We start from the raw sequence: 23994 nt of genomic DNA, 5'->3' as shown, positions 1-23994 counted from the left end.
GATGCCATCCAGCCATCTCATTCTCATAGAGAGAATGAGATGTCCCCTTCTCCTCCCGCCCCTAATCCTTCCCAGCATCAGAATCTTTCCCAGTGAGTCAACTTGTCGCTTGAGGTGGCCAAAGTACCGGAGTTTCAGCTTTAGCCTCAGTCCTTCCAGTGAACACCCAGGACTGATCTCCTTTAGAATGGACTGGTTGGATCTCCTTGCAGTCCAAGGGACTCTCAGCTTTACTGAGATATAATTGCAACACTGTGTAAGTTTCAGGTATACAATATGGTGATTTGGTGCAGGCATATATTGTGAAATATTTACCACAATAAGGTGAGTTAACACATCCTTCATCTCACAAAATTACCATCTTGTTATTGTTGTTGTGATGGTGAGAACATTTAACATCTCTTCTCATAGCAACTTTCAGGTATAAATAAAGTATCGCTAACTAAAGCCACCATGCTGTACATTATATCCCTGAAATTTAATCATTTAATAGCTAAAAGTCTGTACTCTTTGGCCAGCATCTTCCCATTTCTTCTGCCCTCAACCCCCAGGAACTATCAATCATTTTTCTCTTTGCTTCTATGAATCTATGAGTCTGCTCTTTGCTTCTCACTTTTATGAAATTCCACGTATAAGTGAGACCATACACTATTTGTCTTTCTCTGATTTATTTCACTTAGCATAACGCCCTCAAGGTTCATTCACGCTATCACAAATAGAGAACCTCCTTGTTTTTTTGTGGCTAAAAATATTTCATTGTGTGTAGATATCACATTCTATTTATTCATATGTCAGTGAACACCTAGGTGGTTTCCACATGTTGGTCATTGTGAATGATGCTGTAATTGACATGGGAGTGTAAATTTCTCTTCAAGGAAATGGAGAAATCATGTATTTTCATGATGGGGCTTCCCTGGTGGTTCAGACGGTAAAGAATCCGCCTATAATGTGGGAAACCTGGGTTCGATTCCTGGGTTGGGAAGATCCCCTGGAGGGGGGCATGGCAACCCACTCCAGTATTCTTGTCTGGAGAATCCCCATGGACAGAGGAGCCAGGCAGACTACAGTCCATAGGGCTGCAAAGAGTCAGACACGACTGAGCAATTAAGCACACACAACACAAAGCCAAAAAAGCAAACAGAACAGGAATGACTGACAAAGCAACGTATCTCATGTACAGAACTTTCATTAACATTTCATTAGCTAACAAAGAGTCAGCAGTTTGCTCAATTGCCTACTTTTTGTCTTTGACACACAGAAAAAGAGATCTAGCTGATGCTGTCATCAGTAACTAGCTAGTCCCATACACACCAATACCTACTTCCCATCATCTGGACAGGGCTCTCCAATGTGATTCCTGTCGGGTTTGGTCAATCCTAAAATACACCCGCACCTCCCTCCAACCCTGGTGGAAGCATCACTTTCCAAAAAATTACGGTACTTTATAGCTTCAGATTGTGAGCTCTGTGGTCTGCAAACGAATAGCACAATGGACTGTCTTATGAAGAGGTGGCACCCTCCCTGGTGGCACCTGATGCAGAAGTTCTATACAAAAACTCTTAGGGTGTAATTATAACAAAATCTATGGCCACAGAAAAACCAGCAGGTCTAGCTTCTCAAAGCAGCACTGAACAGTGTGGGAGTCAAAGGAGCAGTGCAGAGAATGAAAGCATCTCACTGACTCAAGAAGGAACTTCGGCCGCAAAGAAAGCATCTCATTTTTATTTCATTTTTTGTTTTTACTCCAGTGGACACGAGCTCGAGCAAACTTCACCGGGAGATAGTGCAGAACGGGGAAGCCTGGCATGCTGCAGTTCATAGGGTCACAAAGAGTCGGACACGACTTAGCAACTGAACAACAACAATAACAATTAAATGAATTACTATTCAGAAAATAAAAGAAGGAAACTCAAGCAGCAAAGAGCTGAAGCTAAGGATGGGTACGTTTTAAAGTAGGAAAAGAGTAATCATGTGAAATGCAGAACTCAAATGATTAGACAGTAAACAGCAAGCTCAATTTATGCTTGTTGATTAACGGGATAAGGTCTGAAAAGTAGTCAGAGATGTCGTAGTAGTTTCTAAGAGGGAACCCAAGGATCCTCACTTCCTAGTATTCACTCTTCCCTTGAGTGTTGACCATATCTAGTTGTGACTGGCTTCTAAATACCTCTTCCAAGTTTGTTACAAAAAGACGCTGTCTTGGGTCTTGCTCATCCCCCTGGCTCTCTCGTTTACTCATTATGGTGGAAGCCAGCCGCCACGTTGGAGAGCTGCCCTATGGAGAGGCTCTTGGGGCCCTCAGTCCAGCCACCTGGAAGGAACTGAATCCCGTTGATGACCACCTGGGTGCACTTGAAAGTGGACGCTCTCTCAGCTGAGCTTTGAGACCACACTGCAGGCCAGTCAGCAGCTCCACGGATGGCAGCCACGGGAGAGACCAGAGGCAGAAGCAGTCAGCCAAGCTGCACTCAGATCCTGGAACCCCAGAAACTGTGAGATAATAAATGTTTGCTGCTTTAAGCCACTCATTTGGGAGTAATTTTTATGTAGCAATGGGATAACTAGTGTAACAGAGTTTTCTGATATTTCACTGGTTAATAAAGACAATCATTTCATAAATCTAATAGTCCTCACTCTTGGACTTGGCCATATATTAATGCCCCCAAACCTATTTCCTTCCTATGAAAATAGCTTCTTCTCCTTCTTCATGTGAATTAAGGATAATGGACTATTTACCCTCCACTAAAAAAAATCAATGAAGTATTGGCACTTTCTCTTTGATTTAAATCTAGTGGCTGATTACCCTGAACTTCAGGGACATAAATTGACTAAGGAAATGATTGGTACTGTTTGACCCCTTAGAAAATTTAGACAAATGTTCGCCCAACATTATGAGCCCTACCTTAACCTAAAACTACACACTGCAGAGATGGAAAACATCAAACAGAAGGTTCATACATCCTATGGCAGATCTTATCATGTGTCTTTATGGTAAACATGTTTTTCTTAGAGAAATGAGCCAAACTGAAGTCTATGCAGCAGAAAAATTCAACTCCCTTAAGACAAATGGTTATTTCCTACTGCTAAGCTATGCTCAGAACAGTGAAGGAAAACTGCAAGTGGAAGATGAGGGATTATTTTTCACATGTAAGAGCTTTAATAAATTAAGTTCATGATCCTTTTCCTTTAATCACAAACCTTTCCATATGTCATCAATTTCAAGTAAAATAAACTGCACAAGGCTGTGCCCTTTTTTGAATCCTCATAAGTAGTTGCTCCATTTAATATATATAAGAAAGTCTCAGAAACAAAAGAGTAGAGGAAATTAAATGATTTCTATCAAACATGCCATGCAGATTTGTATGGCAAATAGCTTAATGGTGACATATGAGCTTTAGTGAAAAGAACTGGGGGCCCTAAGAGTAGAAAATAAAGCATCATCATTTATTTTTTTTATCATTCTTTGCCATAAAACATATTTAAGTTAACTTCTAACAGTTAAGATGATATTTATCTCTTACCAGAGGACTGAATTTCAAGTCAAGGGCACTAAATTCAGCCTGATGTATCCCATTAGATGTTAATAACTTTAATATTTTCTGAATGAAGGCAGAGAAATGAACAAAAGCTTGAACTCAATATACTGTAAAGTAAATCAACTTTCAAGTGCTGAAAGACAGAAATGAACAAAATAATTGTAAAGACGCCCAGATACGTCTACACAGGGATGAATGGAACAGGTGGACTTAGGCGCAATGCAACTGCATCAATTACACAGGTAACTGAATCTCCACAGGCCAGAACCAAGAGCTATGCTTCTATAAAGGAAGCACTTTGCTTAGCTAACTTATAAATATATGCACATCAAAGCCATGGAAAGTTCTGTGGAACAGGCTCTCCACTGTTCTGTTTGAGAAACTGGAAGAAAGCAAAGGAGAGAATTCGACGGATTACAAGAAAACACATCAGCCTTTTTCTGAGTACACCAGACAAAGCTCTTCCTTTGTGCAGACATCAAGAGACAAAGGGACACAGGTCTCCTTCACACCACACCCTGCAGAAAACACGGGATGCTCGGGCGCTGGAAATGAGAAACCACATGCATGGAGAAAAGCAAACAAGTTCTTGGAAACCTAGATAATAAAAACAGCAAGTGGCCTTTTGCCTCCACTGTCAAATCAGAGCAGAAAGCAGTCCCCATCCCCTGCCCACTCCTCCTGCTCTCCTGGACCCTCAGAAGGAAGCAGGAAATAGGAATGATGTTCGCATCACAGGTGCAGACTAGAGAAGTGGGTATACAAGTTGTCTTCTAAAAACCCTCAACACTTATTAAAATGTTTGTTAAGCATTTTTTAGCTTTATTGAAGTAGAATTGAAAATGAAATGAAAACAGTATATATGGGGTCAGCCAAAAAGTTCACTTGAGTTTTCCTTTAAGATTTTATGGGATATATTTAAGGTGTATGCAACTTGAGGCTTTGATACATGGATACAATGTGAAATGAACACAACAATGTTAAATAGCATATTCATCACCTCATGTAGGTTGTCTTATTCGGGGTGGTGAGAACACTTCCCTAGGGGCACAGTGGTAAAGAATCTGCCTGCCAATGCAGGAGACATGGGTTCAATTCCTGGGTCAGAAAAACCCCCTGGAGAAGGAAATGGCAACCCACTCCAGTATTCTTGCCTAGGAAACCCCATGGACAGAGAAGCCTGATGGGGTACAGTCCATGGGGTCACAAAGAGTTGGCTATGACTTAGCAACTAAAAAACAACAACGAAACCTCTTAGCATTTACCCTCTAAGCAATTTCTAGGCAATACAATCCAATATTGTTAACTACAGATAACCACCGTGTGCTAAGTCACTTCAGTCATGTCTGACTTTTTGCAACCCCAGGATTGTAGCCCACCAGGCTCTTCTGTCCATGGGGTTCTTCAGGCAAGAATACTGGAGTGGGTTGCCATGTCCTTCTCCAGGGTATCTTCCCGACCCAGGGATTGAACCCATGTCTCTTAGGTCTCTTGCATTGACAGGCTAGTTCTTTACCCCTAGCGCCACCTGGAAAGCCCAGAGATAACCATTAGATCCCTAGAATTTACTCATCTTGCAAAAGTGAAACATTGTACCCTCTGACCAATATCTCCTCATGACCCCCACCACTTCCTAACTCTGGAAACCACCGTTCGACTCTTAGATGAGTTTGACTAGTTAAGATATTATTTATAAGTCAGAATATGCAGTATTTGCCTTTGTGTCTGACTTCTAATCACTTAGCATAACATCCTCCAGGTTCACTCATGTCCTTCTAAATTTCTTAGGATTTCTCATGCAGTTTTTCTTCCCTATCTGTCCATCATGAGAACCCAGTTGAAAACCATACTCTTCAAAATAGTTTCAAGAACCTCTTTCTTGCTAATCTCCCTGCAACATATCCAAATTTCACTGAAATACTCATTTGACTATTGAGTGATCACTGAACCCAAACTGGAGCCGAAACAAGACAACTGTAGCCTAAGATCTAAGGTTCTACATCATCATTTCACCATGTATAACAGTACAAAGGATGCTATTTGCTGTAGACATAGATCTATTGTGTCATACTGTCCATTTCCCCTTTCCACAGTCCTAACATACCCAAATTCCCTTTGGAAGTCCAGGTAGTCTGAGTTAAGCTCCGTCACAGAAGAAAGTTCCCAGTCTGGTACCTTCCATCCCTGGACCAAAGGGATTTCTTGGGCTGAGAAGGTGACGTGAACCTATCACATCAGAGGCCCTTCTGGTGCTTCTTCTGGACAAATGAGTTCCAGGGTGTAGGAGGAAGAAAGAAGCAGGAAGGTGGGTAGTGGGAAAAAGGAAGAAAGCGATAACAGAGAAAAGGGACTGAAGGAAAGGGTGGAGTAAAGAGAAAAGAGAAAACGAAGGGCAAGAAAAAGAGGGAAAAGGAAAAAAGACAGCTTCTTTATACCAAAAGAAAGTGAAAGTGAAGTCGCTCAGTCATGTCAGACTCTGCAACCCCATGGACTGCAGCCCACCAGGCTCCTCCGGACACGGGATTTTCCAGGCAAGAGTACCGGAGTGGGTTGCCATTTCCTTCTCCAGGAGATCATCCCAACCCAGGGATCAAACCTGGGTCTCCTGCATTGCAGGCAGATGCTTTACTGTCTGAGCCATCAGGGCAGCTCTCTACCAAACATACCCTCATAATACATGAATTCTTAACCTTGCTTCAACATCTTTGTCAAGGCACTTAACCTACCTTTATTCACAATTAAAAGTAAAGAGGATGCAATGTCCGCAAATCACCTTATTCACAGTCACAGCATAATCATTAGCTAATAAGTCAAATATTGAAACCTACAGACTGCAGTCAAACCACTATGTATGAGCTAGGTGAAGAACCCATCTATTCTGCAAATACAATGAAAATAATATTATGCTTCTTTCACAGAATCCTGAATTTTCTCTATTTTAGATAGTGCTGATCTTAGCATCTTTCTATTCCAAAAAGCTGTGTTGTGATCTATTGCACAAGAACAAAATACTCCCAAGTCTAAACATCTCATCATTGAGAAAGCTCTTCTACTTTCTGCAAAGACATCTTGATCCACAAATGTCGAGTTTGCCGTAGCTAATGAACTTCTTAGTTATAATAATTGCCTGCTGGCTGTCAATAAATTTCAGAGCTTGGCCAAAGCAAGATGAGCTTGCATTTCATTGAATGCCTTTAACATCCACATGAGTGATGATGATTTCTTTTCTTATCTCCCCCATGACACAGTAAGGAGAAGCAGTGTCACTGGATTGGTTCAGAAATGAAGAAAATGAAATGGTAATTCTGATTTTCCACCTCTTTGTTAAGAACATCACTCAGCCTGATGGGTCTAGACTTTCTCATCTGCTACATGGACCCCAAGAAGGCACTGGTCTGAGTCCAAGTATCTGACACCAGCCTATCACTTTTTCCTCCTGAAACAATAGCAAGTATCAGTGAATGATCCTGGCATGGTCTCCTGCAAAGCCAAGAAGCAACCTCAAAGTCTTTACCACTGTTCTCCAGGTCCTTTGTCTCCAAAGTACACCCTGGGAAGTGTGAATAGAATCCCTTAGATTAAGGATGTTATGTTAGAATTTCTATTTAGAGTTATTTTATCTTCAAAAATGTTAAATAAACCCAACACAGCTCATGTTTAATATACAAATGGATGCTAGCACCTTTGGACAGTGCATATCTCAGATGACCAGTGTCACATGCAAAACCTGAAGTCTCCAAAGGAGTTGACGAGCCATCTCGCTGTCATGATCACTCAGAATATTACTCTTTACACTGCTCATCTCAACAGATTTCTGGGTTCCATAACTGGGTTTTAACAAAGCCCAGCTGAGATTCCTGCCAATAAACATCAGATTTAAGATATAAAAAGAATACACACACAACAAAGGGGCAGAGTCGATACATCTCCTTCTGTCATGGGATCTTCTCTTTTCTAGCTCATTCTGGGGTGAAAACTGATGAACTGATTAGATGTGAAAGACCAGTGAAACAATACTGAAGTCATCAAAGCCCTCTGAAATTCAGTAAAATTTAAGCCCTCTTAAATTATACATTTAGTATAATTAAAGAAAGAAAGTGAAAGTATTAGTTGTTCAGTCCTATTTGACTCTTTGAGACCTCATGGACTAGCCCACCAGGCTCCTCTGTCCATGAGATTTTCTAGCAAGAATATTGGAGTGGGTTGCCATTTCCTCCTCCAAAGGATCTTTCCAGCCTAGGGATCAAACCCGCGTCTACTGCTTGGCACGAAGATTCTTTACCACTGAGCCATCAAGCCTACTGTAGTTGTCCCCTAACCCCCAAAGTTCCCTGTAAGCCAGGCCCCTTGGAGGATGTGGCTGTAAAGAAGAGAAAAAGAATTAAAGGATTTTAGGTCGCTTTGGAATGAGAACAAGGAAGAGAGAGCAGAGAAGAGTCTAGAACACAAGCAAGGTGAGCTCTGAGTGAACTGGCAAGCTATCCAAGGAGAAGAGTAAACTCCTGCTTTGTACCATACCATGAACAGCAGAGCAAGAGACACAGATTTGATCGATGCGTCAAATCCCCTGGAGAAGGGAATGGCAACCTACTACAGTATTCCTGCCTGTAAAATCCCACAGACAGAGAAGGCTGGTGGGCCTCAGCCCATGGGGTTGGACACAACCAAGCACAAATACAACAAAGCAAACGAACAGACTAATAGTAAGATGTCTCTATGATAGTAGACAGCCCTTCCTGCCCTACCACATACTATAGCTACAGCTAGAGGGTGACAAGTGAGACTTCTAACACTGCTTATAGCTGTCACAAAAACAAGTTTTAAAGACAATGGAGTCATCCATCAACGGTGGGGCGAAAAAACTTCATTTCAGTAGGATCATTAGCTCACAAGGTAGCTTTCCTGTTCCCCAGGATGATAAACTTCATTTATCCCCATTACTTCCTGAGTAAATTATTTTATAATTCCTGGATTTGGCTTATGAAGATGACTGGTGACTCATAAACGCCAATCTGACTAATGCCTCACTTAGAGAACTCAGTATGCACGGAAGCCTAGACATCATTTCTCCTGCCAAGAAATGAATGTATAATATTTTCAGTAAAAACAAAGAAATGAACAGCCAGCACACCAAGGAACACATCTGCACCTGCTGTCACAGTGGTTTTTATAATTAACTTGGTGGTAATTGGGAGTTGAAATACTCAGAGATGTGATAAGAAATAGCTGTTCCTATTTAAGAGTACAGTTTATGACCTTTCTATAATTCGGGTAATTTATTGCCACTTTTAACATCTTTACCTCATTTGCCACCATTTTGTCTGTAGTTCATTGACCTTTCCATTCAAATCAAGGGGAGCTGTATTTGAATAACAATGCTACTTTATTTATACAGCCCTGCTCTTGGGAAAAGTTCAAAGTACTTTATAAATATCTCTTTAAGTAAGCTAAGAATCACCCTTTCTATTTTAGATAAAAATATAAAATAAGAAAAGTTTAAACAGTGATAGTTAGCAATTTAGAGAGGGTTTAACAATTCAGAGAGGATTTTGAAATAAAGATGGCGGGTAGGACTTGAATATTTATGTCATCTCCAAACTCCACTAAATTGATCATCACGAACATTTTTAAGTCATAAGAACAAAATGAATTGGGGAGAACAGAATAAGATACCAGAGGTTCCAGCAAGATTTTAAAACTTTAGAAAACCCAGTCAGCCTATAAATCCAAACCCCATCCTTCCAAGCAAGTTTTATAAAACTGATATTTTCATCTAATCTACCTATATTATTTCTTATTTCTCAAATGGTTCCAAAACTAAGAGAGGAAATAGAAATTTTACTTAAGTAAAAGAGTCTCCAAATTGAAAAGAAATAAAAGTCTCCAAATTGTAAAGACCTACCACCTTCCAATTAAATGATTTGGGGGGTGGAAATTTTACACCAAGATACAGAAGACAGCGAAATAAAAGGACAGTGCCTTCACAGTCTAAATCTGAAATTATTTCTAATTTATGTTTCTACATCCAGTCAAATTTTCCAAAAATGTGAGGGCAGAATAAAAAAAATTTCAGACATACAAGGCACACAATTTTTATTTCTTAATATGTGCTCTAGAAAAGCAAAGGTATCATTTCATAAAAGCAGGAGAGACAACAGAAGAGTATCTGCCACAGAAGAGAGAAGTCCCAGATTTACAGCAAGAAGATTGATCAGAAACAAATAGCCTAGTCTGATGTAAGACAAAGGACTCTGGGTGAGACTCCTAGAGGAAGATTAAAAAGATTTACAGAACCTCTATAATTACTAGTTGAGGAACATATTGATAAGTATATGCCAAATCTGACATAGTATTTGGCGAAAATTAGGTATAAATGTATACCAAATTATGTGTGTATACTGAGTTGCGTCCTGCTCTATGAGACCCCATAGCCTGTAGTTGGCCAGGCTCCTCTGTCCATGGGATTTCTCAGGCAAGAATATTACAGATGATTACCACTACCTCCTCCAGGGGTTCTTCCTGACCCAGGGATCAAACCCACCACTCCTGTGTCTCCTACATTGGCAGGCGGATTCTTTACCACTGGGTCACTTGGGAAGCCCATATCAAACTATGCTAACTCTAAACTTGTAAATTTTTAATTCAAAGAAAAAAGAGCAAAAAATAAATAGACGTATATGTATAACTGAATCACTTTGCTATACATCTGAAACTAACACAACTGTACTTCAATATAAGATTTTTTTTAATTGTATTAAATACAATCAGGGTATAATGGTGGGTGTTTTAGTTATTACACACCTATTTGAATAAACTAAAATTTCAGAAGTAATTATATTAGGAAGATGGAGGAAGGAAAGTTGGTAGGGTTATTAGAGCCTGGAATTTTACCTTCCTGAACAGACAGAAGATATCTAAAATGGGTGAAAACATAGTATGTAAAATATGAAGGTAAAAATAAGAACAAACCGCTGAAATAATTATCATTTTCCTTTAAGCAGGACTAGGGTGTGAAGGAAGGATAAAGAAGGCAGTTAAAAATATTTTATATTCCATTTTCATCATTATCTAAGGTTTTATCTATATAGATAATGCTTTGATAAAAATTTTTAATTTAAGGCAAATAAATCACTAACAAAGAAATTTCAGACTTTATGAGATTATATTCACTGTCTATATAGTGTGGGTGGTAGTTAAGTCACTAAATCGTGTCTAACCCTTGGGACCCCATGGACTGTAGCCCATCAGGCCCCTCTGTCCAGGGGATTCCCATGCAAAAAGACTGGAGTGGGTAGCCATTTTCTCCAGGGGATCTTTCCAACCCAGGTATCAAACTCAAATCTGCTGCATCATAAGTGGATTCTTTACCACTGAGCCACCAGGGAAGCCCTATATAGTCTAATGCTTCCTTATTTAATGCTCATTTTCCATTTAACAAACAATCAATTAAACTAATGCTAGAGTATCAGGTTGACTATTGCTGTAACATTTCATTTCCTCGTTAGAGACACCTCGAATGTAAAAGACGAATAAAACACTAGGGGGAAAATGCATATAAATGTATATAAATATATATAAAGATGAGAACATCTTTTAAACGTTAACTACTTATACTTGAGCATTATATTTGTATAAAGTAAATTTTATTTTTGAAATTATCATAACCTTGCAACCATCTCTAACAAGTAGTACAACTCTGTTGGAAAGAAACCATAAAGCATATTATTAATGAGTTTTTGCCAACTTAATTGGTTTTCTGTGTGGTGCTTCTGTATTTTTCCTTAACAGATGAAGTCTACCACAGAGGAACTATATTTTATCCACAGAATTAATCCAAGGAAACATGCAGAATAATTAAAATGTTTTCTGACTAAATGAACCCTGTATTCACATAATGATTAAGCTAAATTTTCCAAACTAAACCAACAAATTGTTTCAAAGACAAACCATCTAATGAGGAAACCACGAGGGAAAAAATAACTTCATAACAAGATACTTCTCTCAGACACACACATTATACTGAAGATAGCTTCTGAATCATTTTCAAAATTATCCTTTAAGTTTTGTAGGGAATGGAGAGAAAACACTGTTCTCACTCCCTGTGGCAGAATCGTGGACTTTTTTTTAACAAACAATGTTTAACATACTCACAACACTGAACCATAACAAATTACAAATGCTCACAAGTTTCTGTAAAAAACCTGATTTCATTTAAATGTTAAGACATCTCTTCTTTTTCAGAAATATTGATTAAGGAAGTACAAACGTCAAAGAAATATGGTCCAATATAGGAGTGACTCTCTTCATCTCTCTATTCTTTAACTAGCTTTCTGAATTTCAACGAAAGAGTCTTCTTAGGCCCAAGAGAGAATAAAGTTAACCTAAACAACTTATAACTTTGAGCATTACATTTTTGCCTGTAAGTTCTTACACTTCTAAAATTCCCCATTTATAAGGGAGGAATCTGTAGTGGTGCAAGTGGTAAAGAATCCACCTGCCAATGCAGAAGAGGCAAGAGACATGGGTTTGATACCTGGGTTGGGAAGATCCCTTAGAGTAGGAAATGACAACCCATTCCAATATTCTTGCCTGGAAAATTCCACAGAGGAGCCCAGTGGGCTAAGTCCATGTAGCCACAAAGATTTGAACATGACTGAGTGAGCACACACAAAGATATTTAGGTCCTAATCTCTAGAACCTATAAATGTTACTTTAAAAGGAAAAAGAGTCTTTGCAGATTTGAATACATTAAGAATTTTGAAATGAGGTGGGAGGGGGGGTGATCCTGGATGGTCTTGTGGGTTTTACTTCTGACCACATATGTCTGACCACGGCTGCAGTCCGTGGGGTCGCTAAGGGTCGGACACGACTAAGGGACTTCACTTTCACTTTTCACTTTCCACTTTCACACATTGGAGAAGGAAATGGCAACCCACTCCAGTGTTCTTGCCTGGAGAATCCCAGGGACGGGGGAGCCTGGTGGACTTCTGTCTATGGGGTCACACAGAGTCGGACACGACTGAAGTGACTTAGCAGCAGCAACATATGTCTTTATAAGGTAGAGGGAGATTTGATACAGCCAGAAGAGAAGAAGGCAGTGTTGCTATGGAGGCAGAGACGGGAGTGATGTGGCCACAAGCCAAGTAATGCCTGTTGCCATCATAAATTGGGAGAGGCAAGGAGTGGATTTTCCCGGAGAGCCTCCAGAGGGAGCATGGAATTGCTAACACAGTGGTTTCTGCCCAGTTGTGGACTTCTGACCTCCAGAACTGTGAAGAATAAATTTCGGCAGTTTCAGGTACTAAGATTGCTACCCAGGAGCTCTGAGGAAACCAAGCACTCCATCCTTTCAAATTCATATGAGTAGGACTTACAATTATTATGCTAAACACACCAGACTAGTCTGCCACCGGGGCATTCACAGGTTAGATGGAAAAATGTCACTTACCCTGAAGCTAAGGAAATTCTGACTTGGGCAAAGAGAAAAAACTAATGTCTAAGTTGGTGACTTAGAGGGTACTCTTTTCCAAATGCTCCAAGGAGAATGGAGTTGCTTAAAGATAATTTTCCAGGTGACATTCTCACTCAATTAATTACTTTTATTTAATTGTTTAATTAAACAAATTAACAATTTATTTAAATTGTTAAAATAAATATTAGTTTAATAATTACTCTTAAAAACTAATAACAAAAGTGATATTTATTCATCGCTGAAAATTTATAAAATGCAAAAAATAAGAAAATCAAAAGTTTTACCTATAATCTGACTATCCAGGGATCATTTCTGTTGATATTTTAGTGTGACTCTTCTATTATGAAGATTTGAATATAATTATTTTATTTTTACTTTATTTTATTAAAATAGGATCTAAAAACAATTTGCAACCAGCTTTTTAAATTCATTTAATACATTATGAGCATTTTTCTCATCAGTACAATTTCTACAAAAAATTTTTAATGACTGCATGTTTTACATAGTATTGTAGAGCAAAAATATTATAATTTCTTTCATGTAGATTATTTTCCCATTTTTCACTAATACATCTTTGTTGATTTCCCAAGAGTTTTTAAAGGCAAGAAGTAAAGTATGCAGCAACATTACAAATTCAGAAATAAAGGAAGATACCATCTTTGACATTAAACAAAGGTTAAGCTGCAGTGTCAAATCTGGTTCCCTAGAGTAAAATGGCCATTTTCAGCCACAGCTCTCACAGTGTGGGGGGCAGCAGGAAATAAATAGTTTGAAGGTATAACGGTCCCCAGAGAAGCCCTTAATGGGACAAATCAATCATGGGAAAGAAGAACCTCATAAAGAAGCCTGCCATTCTACTCAACAGGCATTCATGCAGAACGATAATCTATATCCTCAACACTTTCATTAGCACAAATAAAGACACTTTCCAGGACGAAAAGATTTTAGTCACCATATAACAAAAGTGAGCTCATGAAGGATGGAGAACTTTGTTGAAGTCATCACAGTTGTCACTGGGAAGACCAAAGTACAGAATTCAAAGTCATAAGTTGGGACTTGCAGCCAAAAAGTTTACATTAAAACCATAAATGAAATATCCTTCCACACTAAGTATCACAGCGTAAGTAGCCTGTATCTTGAACATATGTAGACAGACTAAGCCTAAAACAACATACAGGGGCTACAGCTGTTACCGGACTTATATCCATTTTTCTTTCTGATGTGTCTGAGAGCTGAACAAGGCGGTAAGCAGAGTGCCTGGGAGGTGTGTGCAGGACGCAGAGAGGAAAAGGCTGAAGAGGAGTCAGTGCCCGGTGGGGAGGAGAGCATCCTCTTGTGCTCCTGGTGCTCCTGTGGTGCTCCTTTCCCAGTGATTCTTCTTTCTCTCCCACATCCTTAAACTGTGTGATCATGTAATACTCCCTCCTCATTGGATGCTTGTGAAGATGAAATGCGTTAACCATGAAAAGCACTCAGAACAGTGCTCGGTCCACCCAGTCATGCACAATGTGTTATTATTGTTCCTGGTGGTTATATATTTAATCCAGTCTAAGGCAGCTGTTGTTTTTTCATGTTTTAAAAACCCGAAAGATGAACATGTATTAGTGTCAATGGCATCAAACAATGATTAGTGGCAGCATTTTTCTTTTTTGGTGGTATAACTGATAGTGTCTTAGATTCAATGAATTCAACATGAGACCCTCTCCTGCACAGTGCATGTTGAGAGGTCTGAATAGTGGATTTAAGCCCGAAAGAGTGTGTGCATAAAGATGGGAACACCATATTGGATTCTGCCAAAGAAAAGTCATTGAATAAATAATCTCTTCAGTCAAAAAAAACCAAGCACGATGATGTGTGTAAGTCTGTATTTCTGCATGCCTGTCTCACTCCTTCCTCTTCTCCATCCCCATTCTTGAGGACATCCTCAAGGCATCCATGAAGCTCCAAACCCACTTAATATAGCACCCTTTGGGCGTTGCCACTGGCGGTCGCACAGATGTCTCAAATTCCATAAGCTTGAACCCATGATCACTTCTGAAATCTTGACTCTCTTTCTCTTTTGTAACCTTGACTAATGGGCTGCCAAAATTAGAAACCTGGACTAAAAAGAGGGATGTGGAGTTTCTCCAGTGAATGAAAACACCCTCCCCACCAGTAAGATGAAAGCCTCTCAGTGCAGAAGGCCAAACCATGTGGCAGCTGATGGCCATTTATGACTGCTGGCGAGAGGAACCCTAAAGAGTAGCCTGTACTCATCCTGATGCTCATCCTATCTACAAAGAAACATCCTCCATTAGAAACCAAGGAAATAAAACGGGCTATCACATGGAGGAAAAAGCAGCCTTTACTCGGCAACCTGAGGACTCTGCCTTTATCATCAACCGCCACCACCCCTCCTGCAGAGTATATGTGTCGCCTTGCAGGTCAGTAAGCTTGGGCAACTTTTTGCAATAGACACTTTTGTTACTTCTCTAGCATCTACTGCCTTCTTCCTTTCTTCTGGAACTTACAGATTCAAAAGCAAATCAATGACAACGAATCAAGTCAAATCGGATTACATTTCCTGTTATTTCAGCATGAAGCATCCAATACCATTGTTTATCTTTGTGTCCCTATGAATACACAAAACTTCCAGAACTTCCTGAGGGTGTGCAATATATTCTTATGGATGAAGGAAGAAATGAGAGAAGAAAATAAGGAAGGAAGGAAGGGAGGAGGGGAGAAGGAGGGGAGGGAAGGAGAAAGTCAGAAAATTTACAAATCAACGAGTAAAACTCACAGGAAAATAAAAGCCTGTTGACACAAACCAACAAACTATAAGCTCCTATCAACTTTTACCCTTCTCCATTTGGAAAGACAAACAGAAGTAACTGAGTTTTGATTTGTTAACGGGGAACTATGAGAAAGAATGACAAGAAAATAAATTAGGCTTAGATAACATCCACTCTGAATATGGAGGGGAAAAAACCATAAAGACCAAGGGCCCGATTCTTACTTCATATGTCACTATTCTTTATTTTATTCATATTCTACCTTCGTGTCTCAATCAGAAACTTTTTTCAGAAAGAAAGTCTGTATAATTGACATACTAAGGTTCCCATGTCCAAAATGACCTATACCAAAAAAAGGGCTACAAAATGCATTTGATGAGGATAATAATATAATCAATGTGTTTTCCCTTCTGTTAATGTGTAAAGTGAGAAAATATGACTATATTTCTAATGAAATACATAACTGATCCAATAAATACAAAATATGTGTAGAAAGTAAATACATATGAGGATAATTTTAAATATATTTAAATTCAAGTTAGGAGAGGAGCCTGGCGGGCTACAGTCCACAGGGTCACAAAGACTTGGGCAGAACTGAGCAACTAAGCACAGCACAGCACAGCATAAGATAAGCAGGTCAGCTCGAGCCCACTTCTCAAACTGGCCATTTCACAAGGGCACAAAATGGTAGGAGTTGAGGAAGTTGAGGGCTTCCTGCCATGCCTTCAGTTCAGAAACTCTCCTCCCTGTCCCATGAAAGTATAAATCAATCACATTCTTTCTTAGAGCCAAGGGACTACCACTGACACTCCAGAACACAGAAATCTCAGAGAGTAAAGTAAGAACAGTCACGGTTTATGAATCACTAATTCCTTCCTGGAGACTAGTTTGTTTCTGCTCTCACAATTGAGAAGATGCCAGGCCAAGTGCCTCATTCAGGACGAGGCAAGATTTGGAAAACAAAGCATCACCCGGAGGGCAGACCCAGGTGAGATGTTGGCAGGGCCTACGGTGAAGAATAAAGGGATGGGGCAGTTGGACAGCTACCAAGCTGCAGAAAGAAGTCAAGGGTGCCCTCAGCATCAACAATAGGAGATGGAAAGGGAGGGAGTGGAAAGAAACACATGCTCAACCAGCTCTGGTCACCAGCAACTCCCAAAGGCCACATGTGGCCAAGAAGAGCATCCCTTCGGTAGTCCATCCCTCAAGACCTAGCTCAGGACCTTGGCTCCTTCCCAAGATGCTGAGGGGGTACAGAATAAGATAACCAGGTAAATCTGTGCATTCATGCTTAGTCACTACAGTCATGTCTGACTCTTTGCTACACTATTGGCTGTTGCCCACCAGGCTCCTCTGTCCATGGGATTCTCCAGGCAAGAATACTGGAGTGGGTCGCCATGCCCTCCTCCAGGAGATCTTCCCGGCCCAGGGACCAAACCCACGTCTCCTAAGTCTCCTGCATTGCATGTGGATTCTCTACCCACTGAGCCACCTGGGGAACCCAAAGGCAGACAGGCCCAGACCCAAACAGGAGCCTTTCGTAAATAACTTCTAATTTTCCTGCTTTTCCTTCTTGCATCTTTCCCCCTGTATCTTCTCTTGGTATCTCTCTTCCATGCTATATCCTTTCTTAGAAATGACCACCAATCACACACTTTATAAAACATTTTAAATAAAAGATAAATGTTATTAGATGTGCTAAACTGCCTCCATTTCCCCGCATCTCCCACCTCCCCACTGCATCTCCAATCACTCAGTTGCTAAGATCACACCCTTCTCTGTGGTTCAGGTCTTCAAGCTCAAAGCACAAGCGTGTCCAATCACCACTTTCATGTAAATTATACGGTCTATTCGAAAGCGCAGGCTCCTGCTCCCCACCAGTAAGCTGAGCGCCCAAATCAAATGCTTCGGAAAGATGGTTCAGAAATCTATCATCCAGGGGTTTCTGACGTACTCATGAGTATAGGAAGCAATTGCAATTTATTTCGGCATTCATCTTATTCCTTCTGCTTGACTATAAATTGCTTTGTGCAATTTAATAATTTAAATGTGTGTGTGAGTGGTCAGTCATTCAGTCGTGCCTGACTCTTTGTGACCCCATGGACTGTAGTCCACCAGGCTCCTCTGTCCGTGGGATTTTCCAGGCAAGAATGGTGGAGTGGGTTGACATTCCCTCCTCCAGGGAATCTTCCCAGACCCAGGGATCAGGAAGGCGGATTGGCAGGTGGATTCTAGCCACCTACTCACTTACAACACCTACTTTGACTCCTTTCTACACAATTCCATGCACACAATAGGTTTCCGATGACTATCAATTAAATAAATGTTGGATAACAAGCCAAAGCCATCTAGGATCCCACTGTTCAGACAGGCGAAGGCAGGCAAGATAAGCCACTGTCTCCGCTGCAAAATCAGACACAAGCATCTGACACTCGGAACAGCTCCAACAAGCATCCTAATGGTATGCAGTGGATCGTACAGTTAAATAACTCCACTCCAAAAAGAAAAAAAAAGTGGCAGCAAGGGAGGAGAATACACAAAGACCCAGCTGCCCGCAACATGAATAGCCTGGCAGGGTCATCCCGCCAAGGACCCACGGAGAATACAGATCAGAGGGAAATGGGAAATCTGAGAAGAGCCAGGGCCTTGACCTCGCTCACCAGAATCCATTTGCAACTCCCCTTTCCTTCGCTTCCTCCTGCCTCTGTCCCTCCCCAAACCTAAAGTTATGCAGGCACAACTTGAGAGCTGTGAGGCAAAAAGAGCCAGCACTGTGAGGAGGAAGGAGAGTCCCCGAAGCCGGCCCTACAGCTGGGCCCTGGATGCATTGTGTGCATTATGCCTGGCAGGCCGGAGCCGGGAGGGAGAGATCCTTCTGCAGCTGGCATTTTGGGAACTGAGTTAGTCGCAAGAATCAGAGAGGAAATACTACACTTTGTTCCAGGGGATGATCTGGGACAAAAAAAATGGGAGAGGTCTGAAGATTTTAAACCAAAATTTCAAGGCTCAAAAATCTAACTTTGTTTTGTTGTTTTGGAACCAAAGACTATGACTCTGAACACAAAGGTGACATTGTCCCTGAGAATGAAAGGCTGAGACTCCAGTATATTTGCAACTAAAATTTAAATATGTAAAGTGGATTCAAGTACACAGTCTAAAGAAGGCTACATTAGACGTTTTCATCCTTGAAACAGAATAAAAAAGCTGGAAAGTACCTCAAGAGGTATTGGCCCAGATGCCTGATTCTAGGATTATGATTATTTGCACCTGGAATCTCCTCTTCAAGATTTCTAGGGCTGGAGAGGTCATAAATTTTTTATAGCCCAGTGGAACGTGGTTTTCACCTTGAATGCATAAGTTCTTCCTGCATCCAGCTGAAATCGCTGCTGACTTCTCTTTGTCTAAATAGCCCCATAGACCAATGCCTGGGCAACGCTCACTCTCTTTGACATGCTCTTCTCAATTCCTTCTGTCTTTTTCAACATCCCTCTAGAAGTAAAATAAATGAACATGATCTAAAGCAATGCATAGAAAGAAAAATTACTCCATGAATATGGAATCCTATATTTCTTATTAGAAATGTTATATTATCCTAGCAAATATTCCTCCTTCTCCCTCCCCCCATCATACACACACACACACACACAGAGCCATCCCTCTTTTGTATCTGGGACTGCATTGTTAGGTCTTTTTATTCTGTAGCTGCATTTTCCCTTCCATTTAAACATGCCCTGCAGACTTTACCAAACTCCTCCTTATACTTGTTCCTACTGATTTCATCATGCTTTTGAGGGACCACTGTCCCCAACAGGAACAGAATTCAAAAAGACTTCAGGAAATCTCTAAAGGAAATATAACCTAATTTGATTTCTTATCACTATACAATTTAATGAGTAGTTTTAAAATCCCTTCACATCATCAATTCACCAAAAGCACTGCATACAAGGGGACCAAAGGCAGTTCTGTGGGGCCACTCTCCCCTACTGAAGCAGAGTCACTGGCTATTGCTTTTGAGAAGTTAGATGCTCACCTTAGCAGAGTTATCGTTTAATTTTTTTTTCCCCAAATGGAATCCTGAATCCCTCTGCTACTTCTCCCTAGAAATTAAAACCAAATCTAAACTCCTTGCCATAGTATCAAAGCTCCCTATACCTGGACCCCCACTGGACTCCACTACAAACCACAACTTTGTCACCTTCCCACGGTCACTGGCCCATTCTTTTCTGTCTAAAATGCACAAGACCAGGGAATTAGCTCTCCTTCTCCCTCTGCCTAACAGATACTTTCACAAGTTCTTCACAGACTGACATTCTCATCAGCCAATGTTTGCTCATTTGTACTTTTCCCTCTCTCCTCCTCCAAGGAACAGTTAAGCCCCATAAAGATGCTGGGGTTGGGTAGGGGCTCTGCTTCTCACTATCTCCATTGCCAGGCAGACACTGAACATACCCAGAGTATTTGTGTGATGAATGGACATGTGTGAGGTTTTGTGCAAATACCATCACTCAGGCTTGCTCCAATCTGACCACAACTATGCAAGCACTGGGGAGGGGATGGAATATTCTGTTGAGAAAGATCAATGGATCTTTGCTTCCCTAACCAAGAAAGCAATAAGGGAAAGAGTGTACTACAAGGTTATAAAAGAAATCCACAAGCAAACATGCATTTTCCTGCCCCTTAATTTACTTTCAGGACTCAAAACAAATTTCTGATGACAAAATATGCATGAGACATATTTTCTTTGTTACCTCTAAAGAGATGACTATATTCATCAACACATGTAAAAAAGAATACGATGTGAGAAAGAAGCCAAAAACTTACCAAAATTATGGATTTCATTTCTAGTTCTCTTTCCAAGTCAGCATTATGGTTTACATAAATGAAAAACACTTTTTAAATGGATTCTGAGGCATGAATACGAGAATAAATTGTAAGAGCTACAGAAAAACGAAAATGTAAATTTACCCCCAGAGGATTCAGAGAGTACAACTATTGAGAGACTTGTTTTGTTCTTTGGTCTTTAAGATATATGTTATTCAGATTGCAAATACAAAGGGAGGAATTATCTTTAAGGACATAATTTTTCTTGTCAAGCCCAACGTTCCATAGGGCTACAGAAAATATGGGGCAATTACTATTTCATTCACACATGGCAAAACTCAGGTCTTTAGTGTGTGCCACCATATGATGAAGAGTTATATCATCAAGAAACACAAAGTGGGGTATAAATTCATTATACCATCACTCAGTGAGCTTACTCTGGTAGTCGTCTAACATCTCATGCTTTACAAAAGTTATCACTATGAAACAAGTGCCTGAAGGCTGTGCGTCCTCTTGCCAATCCCCCCAGCAGGCTCCCTGCTGGCCGTGCGCCGCCTACCTTGCAGCCACTCTGAGTCCTGGACTTCATCAGGGGCGTGGTCGTGCACAGCTCGATGGCCTCTGGCTCATGGAAGATGACTGCTGGCAGAGGTTCCTTTTTCAGTGTGAGGACATTCAATTTAGACTTCAGCATGGTCTGAAAGTGCTGAAAAGCAAGAAAAAAGAAAAAGGCCAAACAGAGTGAAATCATTTGGAATTGTACAAGGTGCCGTTGCACAGCAAACTCAGGAGCAAACTTTTTGTTTTATTAACTCTGTTTTCACTAGGGCAGGCCAAAATGTTTGAGTAAAATGGAAGGAAAAATCTGTCAGGATACTACCAAAATGAAACTACGGGAGACAGTCAATACCCACTCCTATGCCATGAAAACATGGGACAGTGGTAGCCTCGCCAGAACTTTGTTCTCAGAGGTTCTTCCAAAGTGATATGTATGGATGAGATTCTAGTTATGTAATCCATGCTAAAATCACCTAAATAAGTGAAGACGTTACAGGAGCTATTTGAAGGAAAGTCTAGAGATAATGAAAAAGAATTGATGAAAAACACACATACTTGACTTTTGTTGTCTGCCTTTTCCATTTGTGTCATGCCTTGGCTGTAGAACTTTAGAAAATTAGCTGCTTCTCAACAGACCATTTTATCTGCTGTCTAGGCCAGGACTCTAAGTAAACATCTAGTCTACATTCAATTCTTATTGGCACTAACTTTGAAATATACCCAGAATCTAACCACATTTAATCACCATTGTTTTTCTATATGTACAGTTCAGGCACCATCTTTGTTTGGTCTATTATAGCAGCTTCCAACCTAGTTCTGCCACTCCCAACCTCGCCACACAGCAGCCTAAGGGAATCCTTCTAAAATCTCATCAGCTGTCACCCTTCTGCCAAAAGATTCCCAAGTCTTCCCCCCTTCTCATCAAAAAATTCTAAGTCCTTACTCTGGCCTTCAAGCCCACGCATACTTCAGGAAACCAAAGCAACTCTAATCTCATTTCCTACCCACTATCCTCTCATTTACTTGAGCCCGGTAAATGATGAATGACAAATTCATGTTAATAATTTGAAAGTTAATTTTTATTTAAACTTAGAACACCATTAAACAGCAAGTTTTAAAAAGAAAAACCACCATAATTATTCCAAAGAGAGATTCATGGAAGAAAAGAAAAAAAGCTTTATTTTTAGTACTTTTAATGGCACTATTTTCTACTTTTTGAATGGAGGACATTGATTTTCATTTTGCACTGGGCCCCACAGATTATGGAGCTAAGCTTGGTACACATAAATCCTCATAACTATTTCCTTCCCCAGCTTTACTATTATCACTACTTATCATCACTATGAAATGTGTTTTATTACCATCCACTAGACTACTACTACTACCGTCTGCTACTATTCTATCACCAGCCACTAGAATATAAGCACCATATAAGTAGAAACTGTTTTAATTAATGAAGTCTCCCAAGTACCTAAAACACCAACTGAAATATCACAGATGCCCCACAAGTATGTGTGGAAGGTAACTCAGACAATAAAATGAAAAAAAAAAAAATTTCACAGCTCAAATAACGTCCGACTCTTTTTGCAACCCCATGGACTGTAGCCCACCAGGCTCCTCTGTGGGATTTCCCAGGCAAGAATACTGGAGTGGGTTGCCATTTCCTTCCCCAGGGGCTCCTCCTGACCCAGGGATCAAATCCACATTAGCAGGCAGATTCTTTACCATTGAGCCACCAGGGAAGCCTGAAAATACAAGTACATTCACCTAAATATAAATTGCCAAAAACATTTTCCATAGAATTCAATATAAAGGAAGTAGAAGTTTTGGAATCTGTATCAGAACAAGGCCTTCATTTTAAAATGAAAAAGAGACTTTCACTCAATTTTTCCAAGCAATATTGATGTCTAGTTTTTTAAATGTAAGGATGTCTTCCTAAAATTGCAAGTTTTTGTATTAATCTGAAGTTTCCATCTTTGCTCCTGATTGATTCCCAACCAATAGAGGGTGTGGATTTGGGGTTGCAAGGTGGTCTGGGAAGAGAAACAAAGACCACTGGGAGTGACAGCTGAAGCTGGTTTGCCTCTGTGGACAACTAACTGGAGCCACAGGATGAACACTGTAAAGGGAGAGGGGCTCAGAAGACGGGATAATGAGCAAGTGGGGACACTCTACCCTGGCTGCCATTTTGCTGGGGCTCCATGAGAGGTACATGAAGCTGCAGCTCAATTCAGCTTGACTTCTGCCACACAGGAAGGTCCTGAAGATGGCACCAATGGCCCTATTCTTATGAGGGTTGAACAACCACACGGCCCAGGAGTTCTGAGACTGTCTTTCTTTCCCCACTGTCATTACTATCAGAACCAAATGGTTCAATCACTAGGCACAAGAGAGACTGGAAGTCACAGTTACATGTACATCCCCCTTGATTACTTGCCTGGGAGCCACGCAGAAGAAATAACCATTCTTTTTAAAAAAATAAGAATCTTTCTAATGTGAATAGAAAAATACTGGAGTTCAAATTTCAAATGCAACACAATGTTGTTGTATAACCTCCACCATCCACCTTTACTCAATACTCCCACTCAGCCAGCACTGTGAGAGGCATAGCTGGAACAGAAATAAAATGAGAACCTCTTCTTGAAAGCTCTTTCACAATCAGTAGAGACTGTTAAATCAAATGACAACTACAATTCTACATGAGAAGTTTCTTAGAAAACCTAAAGAAAAAGGTTAAGACAATATTTGAAAGTAAAATAGAGAAAATGATCCCTATTTTTTTTTTGAAAAGTGTTTTTTTAGTTTGATGGCATTGTCTTTTGTGTCCACTGTGAAA

The 23994-nt window shown here is 40.3% G+C and overlaps 1 protein-coding gene across 2 annotated transcripts in view; it reads right to left on the bottom strand.

The window, feature by feature from the left end:
* The window catches only part of PID1 (phosphotyrosine interaction domain containing 1), a 256378-nt gene that overhangs the window by 116237 nt on the left and 116147 nt on the right, over nt 1–23994 (bottom strand). The window contains exon 2 of one of the 2 annotated variants that reach the window (XM_055398635.2): nt 21160–21306. The exons of the other annotated variant lie outside the window; for it this stretch is intronic. Coding sequence (XP_055254610.2) covers nt 21160–21306 — 147 coding nt within the window. The remainder of the gene's footprint in view (nt 1–21159; nt 21307–23994) is intronic. 2 annotated transcript variants of the gene reach the window in all.

This window comes from Moschus berezovskii, chromosome 2 (genome assembly GCF_049115385.1).
Source record: "Moschus berezovskii isolate FMDL1 chromosome 2, NW_MosBer_1.0, whole genome shotgun sequence".
Classification (NCBI taxonomy): domain Eukaryota; kingdom Metazoa; phylum Chordata; class Mammalia; order Artiodactyla; family Moschidae; genus Moschus; species Moschus berezovskii.
Note: the sequence above shows the minus strand (reverse complement) of the source record. Positions and strands in the feature narration are given on the sequence as shown.